Genomic DNA, 16,633 nt, shown 5'->3' with positions numbered 1-16,633 from the left:
GATTACTTGTCCAACCGCAAGGTTTTGTGACACTTCCTGGTTGTACTAAAGACCTGCGTCAAGACGTCCTCCTGCTGCAATTCCAAGATCGGAAGACGAGACGCTGATCACAAGGATGATGTTGGTGAGTTGGAGCACACCATGAAATCCTCCTCTGAGGATGTTCTCTTCTCGAGGTCCAATACGCAGCCTTAAGGTATAGACTGCACTCCTTGGCAGAGAGCCTCACATAAATCATCTTGCAACCTCATGCGCACACGGTGACGATTGAGTCTTGACCCGATTGGTCAATTTTGGCCCCAGCAAGTTTATGATATGGATCTACGAGTGGCCGTATTATTCGATATGATGGTATTTGTTTGAAATCGACGGGTCTCTAGTTTTAACATTGATACACCTATTGACGTAAAAATAGTTCAGACAGTGCTATTTATATTTGAGAATGTCTAGAGTTGTCCGGCTTGAAACATAAGTAACAAATCTCATACGTTTTTCATCTTCTCTTGAAAGTTTCTTTCCACTAAACTTGTTACCAGATGAGTACTGAAGATATCTGTATTCATTCATAATGGCGAGTATTCTGATACATACATTATTGTACATTGCCATAGAACACAGGATTGTAATTATGCCTTGATCTTAGCCAGTCGATCCAAGGCTCTTCCACCCTCTAGTGCCCATCCTGCTGAGATATCGACTTTGTATCTCTGGTTCTGAATGTCCACTTTCATCATTCCCTCTCTAGTCCAGACCCTCTTCAACTCAATAAATAGCTTGTAAGTCAGTTGACTCATTCTCCTGAACGGTAAAGTCAACAAGTGGTTTCGCTCATATTCCAACATTCGTTGTTTCTCCATGGCCTCAAACTTCGCTCTCTCTCGCGATTCATGTATTCTGGTCGTCTTGTTGACTGGCACAAATCTATGCGGCAGCTCGATCTCCTCTGGTTTGACATAGAATTTTCTTGCTGGGAAGAAAGGTACAGGGAACATTTTCCTCAGTTCAACCTCGATTTGCAGTTCAGACGCAGTCGGGCCACTTCCTGGTTTGATGAGTCCCTCTTTGATCATTCCAACGTTCCTAGGCACTGCTATGATGCTCTTCACTAATCTGGCAGGTCCCAGAACTAGCCAACCACCAAGACAAGCCATCAAAAAGCTCACTCCTCCCAATGCGACTGGAATCCAGGTGGCTAGATCCGGGGGCGCAAGCAAATAATTGCTCCAGAAACTGATGGCTGCATATGTGAAGCAGAAGCCAGCTGTTCCATAGCATGTCAAGATATAGACCGTATGTGAGGGAGCTTCGTAAAGATGCGTTGAATGTGTCTTCTCTGCCAAGCTCGTGGCGTAGGACTTGTAGACCAGAGGAGCTGGCGTAGGCGCTGGGGGAGCGGAAGCCTTAACTGTACTGGCAGATTTGAGTGGTGTACTGGAGGGCTTCTTCTTCTGTATAACCTTCTTCAGAGGCGTTGAAGAACGGACATTCTTCGCTGCTTGGAGAAGAGTAGTAGAGGATATGAACCGCGGCTGCTGATAGCTCGTGGATAGGAGGAAGAAGTGAGCTGTTCGGGGGATTTTGTATGCACACTGGTGCCGTAAGAGGCAGCCCCTTGAGAAGGCAGACATCTATACGTCACAAGAGTCAGCAAGATAGCACACGTTTAAAGAAAAACCGAGTCAGTGCCTACATTGTAGAAAATGCCTGTAAAGACTTCAAATCTTGTTGTCCAAAAATTGTAGCCGCATCGGTGAGTCGGCGAAAGTCACCGCCCTAGCGCGCGACGGAGGATTTGGCGGGTCTCAACACTCCAAGCATCTGGAGATTCTTCAAACTCGCGACCGGTTCCTCCCACCAAAAGCTCATTTGAGCTCCAATTGTCCTCAGAACAATATGTCATCTTTCGCGACAGCTTGCCGTCTGTCTGCGAGACTCACCTCGAGGCAATTGCGACAGGATGCTTCCGCTCGAGGTGCGTATCCCAACCAAGCTTTCAACAAATTATTCGCCGAATGAGTTACTGATGAATTGGCAGGCTTCCGCACGTCGACAGCATGTCTCGCCGCTCAGAACTTCACCATGCCAGCTCTATCTCCTACAATGACCGAAGGCAATATCGCAAAGTGGGCAGTCAAGGAGGGGGATACGTTCTCCGCTGGTGACATCCTGCTGGAAATTGAGACGGACAAGGCATCCATGGACGTAGAGGCTCAAGACGATGGGATAATGGCAAAGATTTTGCAAGGGGACGGAACGAAAGGAATCAAAGTAGGCGCTCGAATTGGTGTTCTCGCAGAACCAGACGACGACCTCAGCACTCTTGAAATACCCGCCGAAGACAGTACAAACTCATCTCCTCCAAAAGAAGAATCCAAATCCGCACCCTCAGAGACCAAATCCGAAGCTTCTCCTCCGAAAGCATCAAGTCCAGAGAGTTCGTCCTCTTCTACCCCAGCAAAGAAGTCCTCCGGCCCAGCGAAGAAGCAGACCTACCCACTTCTCCCCTCGGTCGAGCACCTCATTCACGAGCACAACATTGACCCCTCCAAAATCGACGAGATGACCCCATCAGGACCCAACAATCGCCTGCTGAAGGGTGACGTTCTTGCCTACCTGGGCACAGTGTCGTCTTCCTACCCTGCCGAGCTATCTAGCAAGATCTCCAAATTGAGCCACCTCGACCTGAGCAACATCAAGCTTGCAGCACCTGCTCCTAAGCCAACAGCAGAGAAGGCCGCAGCGTCTGCACCAACCCTCGAACCAGTTAAAGATCTAGAAGTTGCTGTACCGATTTCGATGAAGGCAGTGTTGGAGGTACAGAAGCGAATCCAGAGCACTCTCGGCGTGTTCATGCCACTTTCAACCTTCATCGCACGCGCCACAGAAGTCGCGAATGACGATCTCCCACGCTCAAATTCCTACAAGCCAACCGCAGATGACCTCTTCAACTCCGTTCTCGGTCTTGATAAAGTCGCTACTGCATCAGGTGTTCGGGGTTCCTTCCTCCCTCAAATTACTGCTCTACCATCAGCTGCTCCTTGGACGACATTTGCAAAGACTCCGGCAAAGAAGAGCGACATCATTGATATCTTGTCCGGGAACAGGGGGGCTGCTCCGAAAAGATTGACTGGGAAGCCTTTGCCAGGGTTATCAAACACAGTTAATGTATTCAGTTTGACTGTTCCTAAAGGAGAGGAGAAGAGGGCACAAATTTTCCTGGATAGAGTGAAGACTGTTCTGGAAGCTGAGCCAGGGAGATTGGTGCTGTGATTTCACTTCGTGTAATATAGTCGAACAAATAGAATGATGATACCAACGATTTTGAGAGCATCATTGATGGAGAACCTGTCGAAGTGCTAAAACCAGGAGCAGTCCAGCATCAATTTTGAGAAGACTAGTATATGTACCGTCCCTCGATAGTCTCTACTACGGCACCCCCACTGATCAACTACAGGTACGCTTTATCAAGCATGTCACCAATTACCTACATCCACTTACTGCTTGGCTATCGATCTTCCCACTCCATCATTCACTTCACTGGTAACGAGGGCTCCTGGGATCAGTCAGTATGTGCCTCACACTTATGAGAACTTGTGAAGTTTAGTATCTCACAATCGTTCCGACCGAGCTGCCTGGTAGTTCCACTAAGTCCTCGAAGTGGCCACCCATGGCGGCAAAGTTATATAGTCCATCAACAAGCACACTCTCACCATCGACGTTATTCTCATGCTCAAAAGCGCCGAATCTCTGACCAACCTGTCCCTCCACAATGGACTCATCATACTCACTCGCAGCAAATACGTTGGTACTCTTGTCTGGAGCGTTGGTAATACGTGGCTTCACGGATATGTGGAAGTGGATGGGTGTGAACACATCCTCATTCCTGATACTACTTGCGGTAGAGACTCTTCTGGCATTGGGCATCTCTCCAGTGACATGCAGAGGCTCGGGCTCAACATATGCCTTGTGGAATTTTTGCGACATGTGAGAGAGCTCGTTCTCCAGTTCAGTCGTTTTTGTGTGGACGCATTCCTCAATTTCCTCGAAATTAGATTGTGCTTTGGCGACCAGCGTATGTGCCAAGTCCATAGATCTCTTGATGAGTTTCTTAGGTGGAGGAGAACGGGGAGGCGTAGGAGGGACTGATCGGGGCTCCTGGAGGGTGGCATCTATCCCAGCGATCCTTTCGTATTTCAGAGCTGCAGATCCTTGCTTACAGCATACAGCCTCATCGCCTTCTGTAGCAGCCTTTCTCATCTGTGGCCTGCCTGGAGGCTGAACTGTGACTTGGCTCTGATATGCTGACTTCTTTGGAAGAGGTCGTTCGAGCAGGAAGACGAATGTGAATTCGCGTGGTAGACCACCTTCTTGCTGAGAATTCTCCTCGAGTGACCACACCAAAGTGGTATCAGGGATTTTTGGACCCGTGGAATAAGCGAGAGCTGGCGGGAGACCTACTCTAAGTCAGTATTGGAGGACAGAGCGGGATATCCAGCAGTTTGTCGGTCTCATTAGATTTATTAAGGAGCTGGGAGACAGGCATCTCCTTAAGGCAGGTTGTAATTGGTTCAACTCACTGCGTGTCGACCCTTGACTGAAGTCCCGTTAGCATGCGAAATTGAAAGTGACCACTTCTGAAAATATGAGATGTTGAACGACGTACATTCTCATGAAGCTTCCCACCACGAGGTCCTTTTCGAATCCTACTTTCGGCTCTAGGTCAGCTTTGGCAGGTCCCTGAGCGACCCCCAGAGAAGCTCCAAGCTATAATGATCAGCGTGGTTTGATAAATCATGGATCATTATCCACCTGAAAATTCCATTTCAAACTGGCACTGCTGATCCTCCCAAAAGCAAGATGCGGCGCAAATCTCAACACTTTCAATGGTGCACCATCGCGAGTAGTCGCTCTAATCTCAATCACTGCACTCTTGAAACGATGATCTTCGCTCAAAGAAGGATGCAATGTAAACGCGATGGCAGCGAATGTAACAAATGTCTTGGAAAAATGCTCGCCTTGATCATCCACGGCAGAAGTTGGATGTACATTCGGCGAAATGAAGACGCCATTTTGGAGCCGTTGAAGATGTGCTGAGATGAAGGAGTCACCGAAGAAGTGTCGTTCGTAAAGCAGGTTATGCGTCAATTGGTATTTGTGAAGAGGGATGTGAGTGTTTGTTTCGAACTTGATAGGTGGTTCGGCTGTTTTGCAAGAGATGACCTGGGCTGTTTGTGGGTCGGTTGTGAGGCTGAGGGGAGCCGTGGATGAAGAGGGTGATGAAGCCATTATAGGCAGAGATGTGCTGGGTAGGAATACTTGCAGGTAGATATAGAGAGCTTCTGGCGATAGTGATATATTGTACAATTGGAGGTTCATGAATGGAAGATTCTCGGATCTGCATTAAGCTTGGATTGCGTGCTTCATTTGTATCCTTTTAGGAAGGAACAGTTCATCCATGCAGATGTTGGTACTTTCCTTGCGGAGGTCATAAGTGTGCAGACACTTATGGAGGAACTCGAAAATAGCAGCAATAGAGCATGTGTTGACAATGGAAGCGGACTAACTCATGATGTTTGGATTTACTCATGTCAAGGCTCTCTTAGACTATTGTATACCCTTTCTTTCGTTACGACTTAACAGCCGCTCTATAATTCAGCATATCGTTTAAAGCAATTTGCACTAGGCATAGTAATTCTTCTTAGGCTGAGAATCGCAGATCACAGAGCGTGGATGGCGAATGGAATTACTGTAGCTCGGAACTCAGTCCTCTGTACATTTGTTGACCATTAAGCGAGGTTCTATCCCTGCGATCCCTAGCCGCAACGGCGGTGTTCTTCAACATCACTGGCGTTAGTGGAGACGGAGGTCTCCACTGCCTTTCCGATGTGCTGTCCAAAGCTATGCACATAGCTTCTGCAATTCCTTGAAGTTTAGACCACTACAGAATTTGGGTTTGCCGGGAGAGTCGATGAGGCTCAACCAGGCTGACTACAGGTAGCAATCACCAGGCCGTTCCACCGATGGCGTGATCGTCTATTGCAATACTGGCAGTCTAAATCGAGCTGTCCGGCTATTACAGCTTTAAAGTCTCCTGTAACCGCCCAAAGAGTGAACAAACTGCAACAACGTTGCCAATAAGTTCGAGCGCTGAAGGTCGTCAAACTCTTAATGACAACATCATGTCTGCCCCTCAGATTTCTGTTTCGAAGTACAAGATACTTTTGACAGTTGACTTTGCATTGAGGCTCATAAGAACAGACCGAAAATGGCATCCTGACTAGAAATTCCAGCCCTGCGAGCAGCTTTGCAAAGGATCCCTGTTCGTAAAGTCAGATAGAGGCTTGGTTTCTCTTGGGAGATGTCACATCCTGAAAGCTTCCAAAGCTTAGACAAGCAATTCTAACCAAGAAATACGGTATACTTTACCAAGCGGCAAAAGTTGCCCACTTCCCAACTTTCCACGATCTTCAAAGGAAGGTGTGTGAGGTCAAGATTAAGGTTTGGAGATCCGAGATTCATCCGAGCTGAATCCATGGATCATCTTCGATCCAAACCACATCGAAAATGTTTCCAACCGAGATCCATTCATCAAATCCCCAGTATCATCGATCCCATCCATGATCAACTTCACCAGTTCTAAATGAGCGCTTGACGACGATGACAGTCTCCGGAGGTTTATACAGCCGCGATACTCTCCGGCTCTCGACCTCCCGAGTCTTAGCCTTCTTTCGGGTGTCTTGAATGCTGAAACAGCTCTCATGCAGACCATGCAAAGAACACGCAGGCATCGCATCGACCGGTGGCAGTTGCAGATCCTCCCATTCTGATTGACCAGACCAGCAAGCTCGAATTAGAGATGATCTCGGAACAGGTCTTGCGGATTGTGCTTGGACTGTAGTTGGTCGACTACGACGATTAGCACTGAACTAGTACTCGACTAGCCTAGGCTATCAAACCGATAGAATCCCAGGTGTGCCTTCCTACTGGACTTCAAAAGTTGCAAAGTCAAGTTCATTCTAATTATTTCATTGTCATTTTCCCCGAAGCGATTGCTACGTCCTACTTTCTTTGGTTATCTCATGACGCACCAGGGTGCAGACACGGGAGCTTTGCGACCTCAATTGAGGTGATACATCTTCGAGGGTTTTGCGCACAAAGGAGGATCAGTGGCCGAGATGACGACAAATCTCGAGAACGGAGGCTCTTTCACACAGTCGATACTTCGCGGTACTGGAAGCGATGCATTAATTCTAACAGTGGCTGTGGCGGTAGTGGGGGTCCTAATTCTTGTAATGAATAGTTTATCAGTCTTGGACGAGGATGAACCATCCTTGTTGAAATCGCAGATACCCTTTTGCGGCCATTTATTGGGCATGTTGAAGTGGCAGGTTGGATACATGCAGATGTTGAGGTACTTTAGAATTTTTGAGTCAGCAAGTCCATAACTGACTGGAGACAGCGCGAGAGTTCCTTCGTACCCAGCCTTCACCTTGCGGATATTCTCATCACGGATCTACGTCATCTGCGACCCATCTCTTATCCAAGCTGCGTATCGGAATACGAAAACCTTCGACTTTGGATCCTTTGTTGTTGAATCGTCACAGCGTGCTTTCAATATTGGGGAACGAGGAATGAAAATTATACGTGGGGAAACATCCCCAGATTACGATCCCAATGGGCCCTTTTTAAATGGAAACAATGGAAATTCGTTTTTGGACGAGAATCACAAGATAATGGTGGAATCACTTTCTCCTGGCGCTGGCTTGTCGGAATTATATCAGGGCGTGCTCGAGAAAGTAGCGGCGTCTCTTAATGTAATCAACGAAGATGGAGCGACATTCGGTCTTTACAGATGGGTTCGAAATGTCCTGACCCTCGCAACTGCGGATGCACTTTACGGGCCAAAGAGTCCCCTAAATACTGACCACAGTCTAATTGACTGCCTTTGGTATGTTAATGTGCTACTCCTATCAAAAATCCAAGAAAAATTTCCACTATACGTCAGATATCAAATCTGGCTAATCTGCTAACAAGTAGCATAGGGACTTCGAGGAAAAGATGACTCTTCTAATGCTCAACTTCCTCCCCACCGTCATCGCTCCTAAAGCATATCTGGGGCGAAGTCGCATCAAAACCGCGTTTACGTCCTTTTACGCCAACAATCACGAGCTTACAGCGTCGAAACTCATACAGGCCCGCCTTGCCTGCTCCCAAAAATGGGGTTTCACTCCTGACGATATTGCCAATTTTGAGATTTCCACTCTCTTCTTGGCAACTACAAATTCAGTACCAACGTCATTCTGGCAACTGAGCTACATTCTCTCTTCACCAACACTCCTAGAACAAATCAGGACCGAGGTAGAGTCCATTGTGAATCGTCAACCAGCCACAACGGATGGCAAAGAGGAAGCTGTAATGGACATTACCCGTTTCCAAACTAAGTGTCCGCTTCTGCTCTCTACCTTTCACGAAACGCTCCGCTTAGTAGATGCTGCGACATCTGTCCGTGCCGTCACACAACCTACAACGCTGTCCTCTGGATCATCCTTATCGTACACACTTAAGTCTCCTTCGGTAATACAGCTTCCATCTGGGATAACCCATACGTCTCCTGCTATTTGGGGTTCAGACGCCTCACAGTTCAATCCTCGACGCTTCCTCTCCAGTACCAAAGCGACTCTTGACAAGCCCACACGCCAAGCACAGAAGCAGGGCTACTTTCCATTCGGAGGGGGCAAGCATTTATGTCCGGGTCGACATTTCGCCATGATGGAAATTCTAGCATTTGTGGCTGGTATTGTGGTTGGGTTTTCAGTCGACAGCCAGACCAACGACACTTTCCAGGTCCCTGATATGGCTTTCCAAAAACTCGGCACCGCAGTCCGGAAACCGGTCAAAGATGTCGACATCAGACTGCGGAGGAGAAAGGGGTGGGAACATGTCAGGTGGAGATTTGATTTCGTGGGTGAAAGCAGTGTTGATTTCAAAGCGTTGATTGGGGAAGATGAGGAATAAAATAATCAGCATCGCAGAGATACCTACCTATCCAGTAGTGGGGGGTCTCTTTCAAGAGTCTGTATAGATCTCAATTGTAAATAAAAGAGAGGCAACTCAGAAAAGCTGGCTCGACGGTTTAGATTTCAGAAAGATACTTATCTTAAATTGGGCAGCTCGTATCATTGGTTTGTAGAAACTACGAGCGATGTTTTATACCTAGGTAAGGCTGCGACTAGCTATCTGCCGCATCTCTTGGATCCACAGCAGGTGCGTAGATAATATTCAAAAGTACAAAACATAAGAGTATTAATCAATTGCGGAAGAACGTTGAGTAATTGTACGGCTGACAGCAGGGCGACAAAGCAACGTCAATCGGCTGGGTCCGGGCTTGATAGACTCCTATCATTGCTGTGGCGAACTAGAGAGCCAAAGAGTCGGCCTTGTAAAACCTACCATCCTCCTCAAAAGATAATTGATATCCAACAACCAGAATGCAAAAGGGATGATTCCGGAACGGGGAATTGAACCCCGGTCTCCTGCGAACAAATTTACTGTCTATTAAACAGATCATGAGAGGCAGAAATGCTAGCCACTACACCATTCCGGACATCTTACACCATTGCTGGTATTTCATTGTGGAGGAAGAATTCTTATTTTTAATCATATTATTAATAATTATCTGTGGGTTGCGAGATCGGTGCGAGGTGGGCTTTTAGTGGTGATTTGTGGGCTTTGATGGCGCCGGATCGGACTGTGAGATCCCTGTGGAAGACGGGGTGGTTGTTGAAGTCCCCCCACCTTTGTCAAAAGGGGCTGGGGCGTTTAGCGACTCACAGCCGAGGGATTGTAAACAGAAGACAAGCGAGCATGTTCAAATTGCAAAAGACCGAAATCCTTTGTCCGGAGGACATATTTAGCTTTGTCGTTGTCTGCCTAGATTTTTCTCGGTAGCTGTCATCGTCTCATATCCACTCAGGTCATATGTTATGTTGCCATCGAAGCTGAGTACTTTTGCTGGGTTCCTTCCATAGGCGGTATCTCGAAGTCATCACTTCTAAAATTTGCACTACCTGCTGCTTTGAACCGGACAACACGATATCACCTCATGACTGCAATTCTTAAGCGTATAATTATGATAAACGTGTAGCCTATCATACAGGATGGTTTTGTGGGAACATTTTAGAAATTAAGTGTTGTTTAAGTCACGCGAGCAGCAGCCTAGCAGGCTATTGTAATTGGGAACGGACACTTGAGTATTCAAAGTTGAATCTGGCGATAGCGAATGAAACTATAGCGAATGAAACTATAGCGAATGAAACTATAGCGAATGAAAATGTGTGATGAATGTCTTCAGTCTTATGTATCTGCTGAAAATTTTGTGAAGTTCGAATAGTCCATGATTCCCCCCTTTTGAGCCCCCAACTGATATGTGTGTTAGGGAGACCAGTTTAGCTACCATCATACTTCCCGAGTCTTAGAACTCGTCAACTACCTGTATAACATCAAATGGATTCCACTTTCACATTGGTCACCGCTGTGGCACGCTTGCAGAACAGAAGTCGCCTCATGTCTTGAGCACTTTCGTGTGATTCAAATGCTATCCCCTTCTTCGGTTTCCTTCGGTTCTTGGGCCCAATCTTGATTGAAATATCAGATTCATTCATTTTCCATAGTCAACATGCGGGCTGTTTTGGAAGGAGTAAGCTGTGCGGCATGGAACCAGCTTACCACTCGAAAACAGTCTCGGGACAGTATTCCGCAAGGAAAGGAAAGAGGGGGCGGGCCCTGGAATGTGCAACTTCAATGCAAACCCTAACTTTCTATTCTGGTTTGTGCCTTACGAGTTTAATCTTGGCCTTTACCATTGGCATGTATGTTGACACATACTTGTCATCACTCGAGGTGTTCATGCCGGTGTCATGCACAACTGGACTGGCACAAAATACTACTTGAACGTAATGGGTTCTTCCGAAGCTCACCTACTTATTTTATCTGCCAAATTATATCGATCAATGACTCATATGGGTGTTCTCATATAGAGTGGAAGGAGGAGGACTTTGAGTTGGTGTAATCTTGGCCTCCTGCTGGGTTGAGTCTGCCATTGTTCCGTGGTAGGACTCAAAGACGTGTGTGGGTTGCATATGTAAATAGCAGATGTCTTTACTTACACAATTCTCATTGGAACTCCTCGATCAAGTGTGATTCCAAGTCAAAAACTGGCTGGGAGGTCCCATCAGGTTTAGGAGGAGTGGCTGAGTCTCGTTTCCCGGAACAGATGCGAAGACTCTGTACCGTCTTTGTATGAAGCATTTGTTTCTCGGTATTAAGAATTGTTTTAAGTTGGTGCAGACATACCGCTCGTCGGCTGTTCTCCTGTCGTCTCGGAATCAGTGATGTCCTTCCAACCAAGTTGGAAGTCAACCGCATTGAGATTACTTCTCAGCTTCTCTGCATCATATAGAATAGCACTCATGTCATGCAATGGCGGTGGAGATAAGACCTTATGTATCCAAAATATCTGGCAGATAGATCATATGGTCATGTTATGTGGTGGCCAACGGCTAGCCAATCCGGTTTCATCAAGTTGAAGGCTTCTATGTATGTTTGTTACATCAAGGCCACTTGATATCCTTAGTCCGTCTGATCCTTTGATTCTTACATGGAAGGCCAGCCCACGGATTAATGTCTTCAGCCAGAAAACGCCCCCGACCAAGGAAATCCCACTGAGTGTTCGCTGTCAGGCATGACCGGCAAGGTAACAAAAAGATTAAAGGTCTTGGGACAATTTAATTTCCGTAACGGCTCCAAAAGTTTTCCGGCCCTTGCAGTTGGTGAATGCAACCAATAGTACTGTGGAAGAAGCATAGAAACTTTGCGGAAGCAGAAAATGTCGAATGCAGAAGGCTGAGTTCTAGTAGATCAGCTGGTGTAGCTTTTGACAGATCTGCTTCAAGATGATGGTACTGTCTGAATACGTGAGGTTGAATGCTGATAGCTGGGCTCGCTTCAACGTTATTTGTGGGAAGATGAAAGCCAATCGATGCTCTGACACGATGAGGCTGCTCATCAACCTGGGCGATCTTCAGCTCGTATCAAGGAAACAGCGACTTGCGGTCTAAGCAGAGAGAGCGTTCGATGACGAAAAAAGACTCCTAGACAAGCGTGTCTAATGCAATAACTATATAAATCAACCAAGGCAGATCGCCTCAAGGTGCTGTACTCCCAATCCATGCAGTCGTTTTAGTTCTGGTCCTATACAATCCCCTCCTCTCTCTGATCCGACAAGTAGCTCGCACCGTTCATTCATTCATATGGCGGCCTTCAAATCCAACAGCAAGCCATCCTTCTCCTCCTCATCTGTGTCTTCCCCGGTTGTCCCAACGTCCACATCAGTCTCAATCCCATCTTCATCTTCTGTGCCTGTAACCTCGCCCTCACCCTTCAGCAAAAGACTCCTCATATCATCCTCGCTCAAGATGCTCTCAATACTACCTCTCCTAACACCAACTCTCGTCTCCCTCCTACCCCTCTCAATCATTCTCTCCACCTTCATCCTATTTGCCAGAAACTTCAACTTGGGAAAAGCGCTCTGTTGTCCCACGTGTAACATGCGGCCCAGCTGTTTAGGATTAGGATCTGAGAGGATACGCCAGAAATCCGAGACGACGGTACGTGGCCAGATGGTGATCGTGCCCGAGAATTGCTGCAGCCAGATCTCGCTCCAGTCCTGACCCAGAGGGCGAGGAAGTAGCTCCAGATGCCGGAGGACTTTAAGCCATTTGTTCAAGTCAAGCTTGAGGTACTGCTCAGTCGCGGAGCCGAGGAAACCTCCGCGCCAGCCGCGACCACGACGATGGGTTACGGGTTGACCAACAGAGCCGCGTGACGAGAAGAAAAATAGATTGATGTGTGGGTTTACTTGGGAGACGATGGAGAAGTTGACATTGAAGTGCAGATTCAAAGCCTTGAGAGGAATGTCGGTGCGAAGACTGCCGTCTTTCCATTTGTGGCCAAAGGAGTAAGGGGTTAGTGTTCCGGTGCGTGTTTTCATCATTAAGACGACAGGATTGAGGATACCTGGCACAGCCGCGGATGCGAGAACCGCGGACCAGATTACGCAGTCTGGTGAAGTCAAGTAATTTGTGAGGATTCTGTCAACGGGTTAGCGAGACAAAAGGAGGGAGCTTGGGCGAACCGACGTAGGCGAGTGCGGATCTGCCGGGACGCAAGATACATTCAATATCCTTCCAGTCCTTTCATATGCCTCTCTGAAAGTCATGCTGCCTCTTGTGAACCAACTGCACTTCTTCGCCCACTCCAGCGAGTCGAATCTAGCACCCGTCTTCCACCATCTCGGAGCCCATGTAGTAAAGCCTTCCGAGCAGGCATTGATTCTGCCAGCAAGAGCCGGCACAAGGAGCTTTTTCAGTTCCTCATTTGTCCTAGTCGCAATCAGAGCAGCAACCAAAGCACCGCCTGATGTGCCAGTAATGACTTCCGGTAGAAGATTGGCATCCAGTAACGCTTTACAAACACCAAAATGGTAATAAGCAAACGAGGCTCCTCCAGAGAGGCATAGTGCTGTCCGACCAAAGTTGGTATGCATGCGCTTGAACAGGGTCCGCTTTTCCTCTGCGTCCAACTGGTTCGTATTAACCAATATAGTAACACCTTTCTCCACTATGAAGCTGTCAGTTACATATCCACTCTGGAAGCTGGGGTACAGGTACCCAGGGAATATACATACCCTCGTCAATAAAGTCCTGGACCAGATTTTTCGTTCCATAGTACGTCTGCGAATACAACCTCGAGTTTTCCACGCCCACGAAATTATTCTTCACACACGCTTCCACCAGAGCTTTGAGATCCTCAACTGCCTTTTCTTCGCCGCCAGAACTAGCACTGCCGTTACTCGAGCCTTCGATCCTCCTTCTACACCTTCTCATCTGGTCCAGCACCCTCTTGACAGTCTTGTGGTCATAATATGCATATTCATCATCCTCCTTCCACTTCTCGTTTCCCAGAAATGTATCCAACTCTTTGGCCTCCTTAACCCAATCCGCGTAATTAGTCGTAGCATGCAACTTCCTCCTCAGACGTTCTCTCTTCCCCCTCCACGCCACAAAGTGCTCATAAAGCCAAATATACAGCCGTGTCCACAAATAACTGATTCCTAACCCTGAAACCCATGCAATGACGATACATAGTAAAGGCCACTTCAATAATGTGTATAAGTAGCCTTCTCGCGTCTCATCGCTGCTCCGCTGCTTTTTCCGCCGGCTCTTACTGCCTGCTTTGGTTTTCTTGCTTTTGCTGCTGCTCTGCCGGACAGGGTTCACAGGCGCCCAGTCGTTCTGGGCGGTGATGAAGAGGCTTTCACGACTGCGGGCTCCGTCGCCTTTACTGCGAGCACTGTCCGTACTACTGCGCCCCATGCTGGGACTCCGAGCTCCTGTGACGCCATGTCCAAGTCCGCTTTCATGAAAGCTGCCAGACGGGGTGGGAGAGAGTAGGTCGTCGGTGGAGGGGCTTGGATCAGGGGCAGAGAGCGCGCTGGCGAAGGCTTGGAGGTGCACCTCGGAGAGGAAATCGCGGTGGAAGTCTGGGAGGAGGGATTCATCGTAGCCTTCGTCTGAGAGGGGCGATGGCCCGTCAGTCTTGTGGGAGAAGTCCGCCATGCCTGTCCACTGGGATGCTTGCTTGCTGCTTAGTGGATACCTGCGCTGTCTTATGTTGGGCGGGATCGAAGAATGGCGGTTGAGAAGCAGTGTGGCATTTTGTTGCCTCTTGCTGGTGCGGTAGAGATGTGAGTGCTGATGGTGGGGTGAAGTTTGTGGTGAGAGTCAGGATGGTCTGGTCTGGGGATTGTTGGGAGAGTGACTACTGTATCGCATGACGTCGGTGTGCCGTGATATCTTCTTAGTTAGACATTCCAGAACTTCCATACGAGAAACATAAAGTTTACTCAATTGATAAATCAAATTCTACCTGCCTTATTCAACTTATTACTTTCAAAACGCGTAATATTCTGGAAGTATGGTAGCTTGACGCCCAACTTCAAGCCTCTTTAGCTTGGACCGAGGTTTGATATCGTTAGCCTGACAGGTCAGAAAACTGGCCTCGACTGTGTAGGGCAGCTTTATAAAACCCAAATGAAACGGTTTTCAGTACCCTCTACAAAATAGACCTGTGTTGTTCAATCTGGCCTGAGAATTGCTTCGAGTAACGGCCAGAGCACGTCAACAAAGTTCGTTGGTAGTAAAGAGGGAATATTGCTTGATCGCGATACTATGCTTGGTACAATTATGCCGGCCATTTCAGACAGACGACTTTAGGAACTCCAAAGTCATACCATCCCCGTCCTTGCCCAGGAGCATGAAAAAACAACGACCTGTATAAACTCCGCCCAATCATAATGATCGCCAGCCATAAAATGTCTCTCCTTTCTCTCATCTCGTGTCGTCCACGCTTGCAATCATCAACTCCACCGGCCACCATGTCCAGTCCTCCTATGCCCTTCTATCAACTATCTAGACGTACTGGGACAACCATCTGATAGCATCACCATAACCTGTTATACCAAGTCAGAACCCACACTTATACCAAGGAAAGGTTGGCAGAACTACCTTGTCTCATAACAACAGAGCACATGAAAACCTCAATCGGTCTAATATTCTCAAGCGGAACCTTGCCCTTGCCCGTGGTTTGATATAAGCCCAACCGGTGTCTCAACTCATCTTCACTGACTGCGTCTGGGTGATCAATCTTGTTGCCCAGTACGACAAATGGAACTTTGCCCAATTCCTCCATGCACAACAAGGCGTCAAGCTCGGCTTTTGATTCGGAGAGACGTTCGTGGTCCTTTGCGTCGACAAGGAAGACGATACCGGACACCTCAGGGAAGTAGTCCTTCCAGAGACGGCGAGCTAGGAAATTTGTAAGCTGAGTTTTGCGGAGATGATACTTGTAAATATATACCTTGTTGATGGCCACCCAAATCGAATGTGGTGAACTTGACATTGCCAATGGCAAGCTCTTCGGATGCTAGAACGCTGTCAGTATGCCGCACGTGCTGATATGCTTGCGCCGCTGGCGTCTCGTGAAAGGGCAGTACTCACTGGGATGGAGAGTAGGCTGGAGGATAGCTACGCGGTCGTTCTACATCGCACTCGATCAGTATGTTGTCTCATATGAAGAGGCATGTAACTCTGTGTCCAGCGTCGCAGGCGGCCTCTACCAGTCCAACAATGGTCTTCCCCCCAAGCAGGCTCAACGCACCTTCAACATGTGCAACAAGGTTGTCTTTCCGGCGTTGTCGAGACCAAGGAATAGGAGTTTGGCATGCTTGTTTAGGAGCCCGAAAGAGGCGAGAGTATCCCAGACTGTGCAGAGGAGAATGTCAGCTTGTTGTTCCAACTCGCCCAACGTTCTTGCTCTCCTCGGAGTTCTGCAGAGGGTAGGTTGCCACTTACACCAGTTGACAATCCACATCTTGGCTTTGTGCGTAGATGGACTTCGGATTCGGTGGATTTAAAAGGGGTATTTTGTGGATGCTGCGATGCTTCTATCAAGAAGTGAAGTCAAGTCTTCCTGGCACAGGTTGAATGTCAAGTCAAGGTGTTCGATAAAGATGCGC

General features: G+C 47.8%; 6 protein-coding genes across 6 annotated transcripts; 2 read left to right on the top strand and 4 right to left on the bottom strand.

Annotated features, from left to right (window-relative positions):
* Positions 1-394: 394 nt before the first annotated feature.
* ONS95_014694 (uncharacterized protein) lies at positions 395-1,839 on the bottom strand. Its single transcript, XM_058508361.1, has 2 exons — positions 1,691-1,839; positions 395-1,628 (listed from the first exon to the last, which is right to left on the bottom strand). Exon 2 carries the CDS (start codon positions 1,626-1,628, stop codon positions 627-629), a length of 1,002 nt encoding a protein of 333 aa, XP_058356047.1. The 5' UTR covers positions 1,691-1,839; the 3' UTR covers positions 395-626.
* Positions 1,840-2,079: 240 nt separating this feature from the next.
* PDX1 (pyridoxine biosynthesis protein) lies at positions 2,080-3,270 on the top strand (the record flags this gene model as incomplete). The annotated part of the gene is made up of 1 exon (XM_058508360.1): positions 2,080-3,270. One exon carries the CDS (start codon positions 2,080-2,082, stop codon positions 3,268-3,270), a length of 1,191 nt encoding a protein of 396 aa, XP_058356046.1.
* Positions 3,271-3,529: 259 nt separating this feature from the next.
* Positions 3,530-5,380, bottom strand: ONS95_014692 (uncharacterized protein; the record flags this gene model as incomplete). Its single annotated transcript, XM_058508359.1, has 5 exons — positions 4,810-5,380; positions 4,664-4,764; positions 4,578-4,594; positions 3,613-4,454; positions 3,530-3,553 (listed from the first exon to the last, which is right to left on the bottom strand). The coding sequence occupies exons 1-5, from the start codon at positions 5,374-5,376 to the stop codon at positions 3,530-3,532; spliced, it is 1,551 nt and encodes a 516-aa protein (XP_058356045.1). The 5' UTR covers positions 5,377-5,380.
* Positions 5,381-7,275: 1,895 nt separating this feature from the next.
* On the top strand, positions 7,276-9,636 carry CYP7A1 (Cholesterol 7-alpha-monooxygenase). Its single transcript, XM_058508765.1, has 3 exons — positions 7,276-7,411; positions 7,460-9,264; positions 9,321-9,636. Exon 2 carries the CDS (start codon positions 8,059-8,061, stop codon positions 9,013-9,015), a length of 957 nt encoding a protein of 318 aa, XP_058356044.1. The 5' UTR covers positions 7,276-7,411; positions 7,460-8,058; the 3' UTR covers positions 9,016-9,264; positions 9,321-9,636.
* Positions 9,637-12,304: 2,668 nt separating this feature from the next.
* On the bottom strand, positions 12,305-14,675 carry ONS95_014690 (uncharacterized protein; the record flags this gene model as incomplete). Its single annotated transcript, XM_058508358.1, has 3 exons — positions 12,305-13,148; positions 13,197-13,677; positions 13,745-14,675. 3 exons carry the CDS (start codon positions 14,673-14,675, stop codon positions 12,305-12,307), a joined length of 2,256 nt encoding a protein of 751 aa, XP_058356043.1.
* An 852-nt stretch (positions 14,676-15,527) lies between these two features.
* On the bottom strand, positions 15,528-16,488 carry SAR1 (COPII coat GTPase; the record flags this gene model as incomplete). The annotated part of the gene is made up of 6 exons (XM_058508357.1): positions 15,528-15,568; positions 15,624-15,923; positions 15,976-16,041; positions 16,116-16,155; positions 16,276-16,379; positions 16,470-16,488. The coding sequence occupies 6 exons, from the start codon at positions 16,486-16,488 to the stop codon at positions 15,528-15,530; spliced, it is 570 nt and encodes a 189-aa protein (XP_058356042.1).
* Positions 16,489-16,633: the final 145 nt, after the last annotated feature.

This window comes from Cadophora gregata (genome assembly GCF_030347475.1).
Source record: "Cadophora gregata isolate MNR1 chromosome Unknown scaffold_9, whole genome shotgun sequence".
Taxonomy (NCBI): domain Eukaryota; kingdom Fungi; phylum Ascomycota; class Leotiomycetes; order Helotiales; family Ploettnerulaceae; genus Cadophora; species Cadophora gregata.
This window is presented reverse-complemented; position numbering and strand designations above follow the sequence as displayed.

Excerpts from the sequence above, each read along its gene's own strand:
- ONS95_014694 (XM_058508361.1), bottom strand. The coding sequence starts at position 1,628 with ATGTCTGCCTTCTCAAGGGGCTGCCTCTTACGGCACCAGTGTGCATAC.
- CYP7A1 (XM_058508765.1), top strand. The coding sequence starts at position 8,059 with ATGACTCTTCTAATGCTCAACTTCCTCCCCACCGTCATCGCTCCTAAA.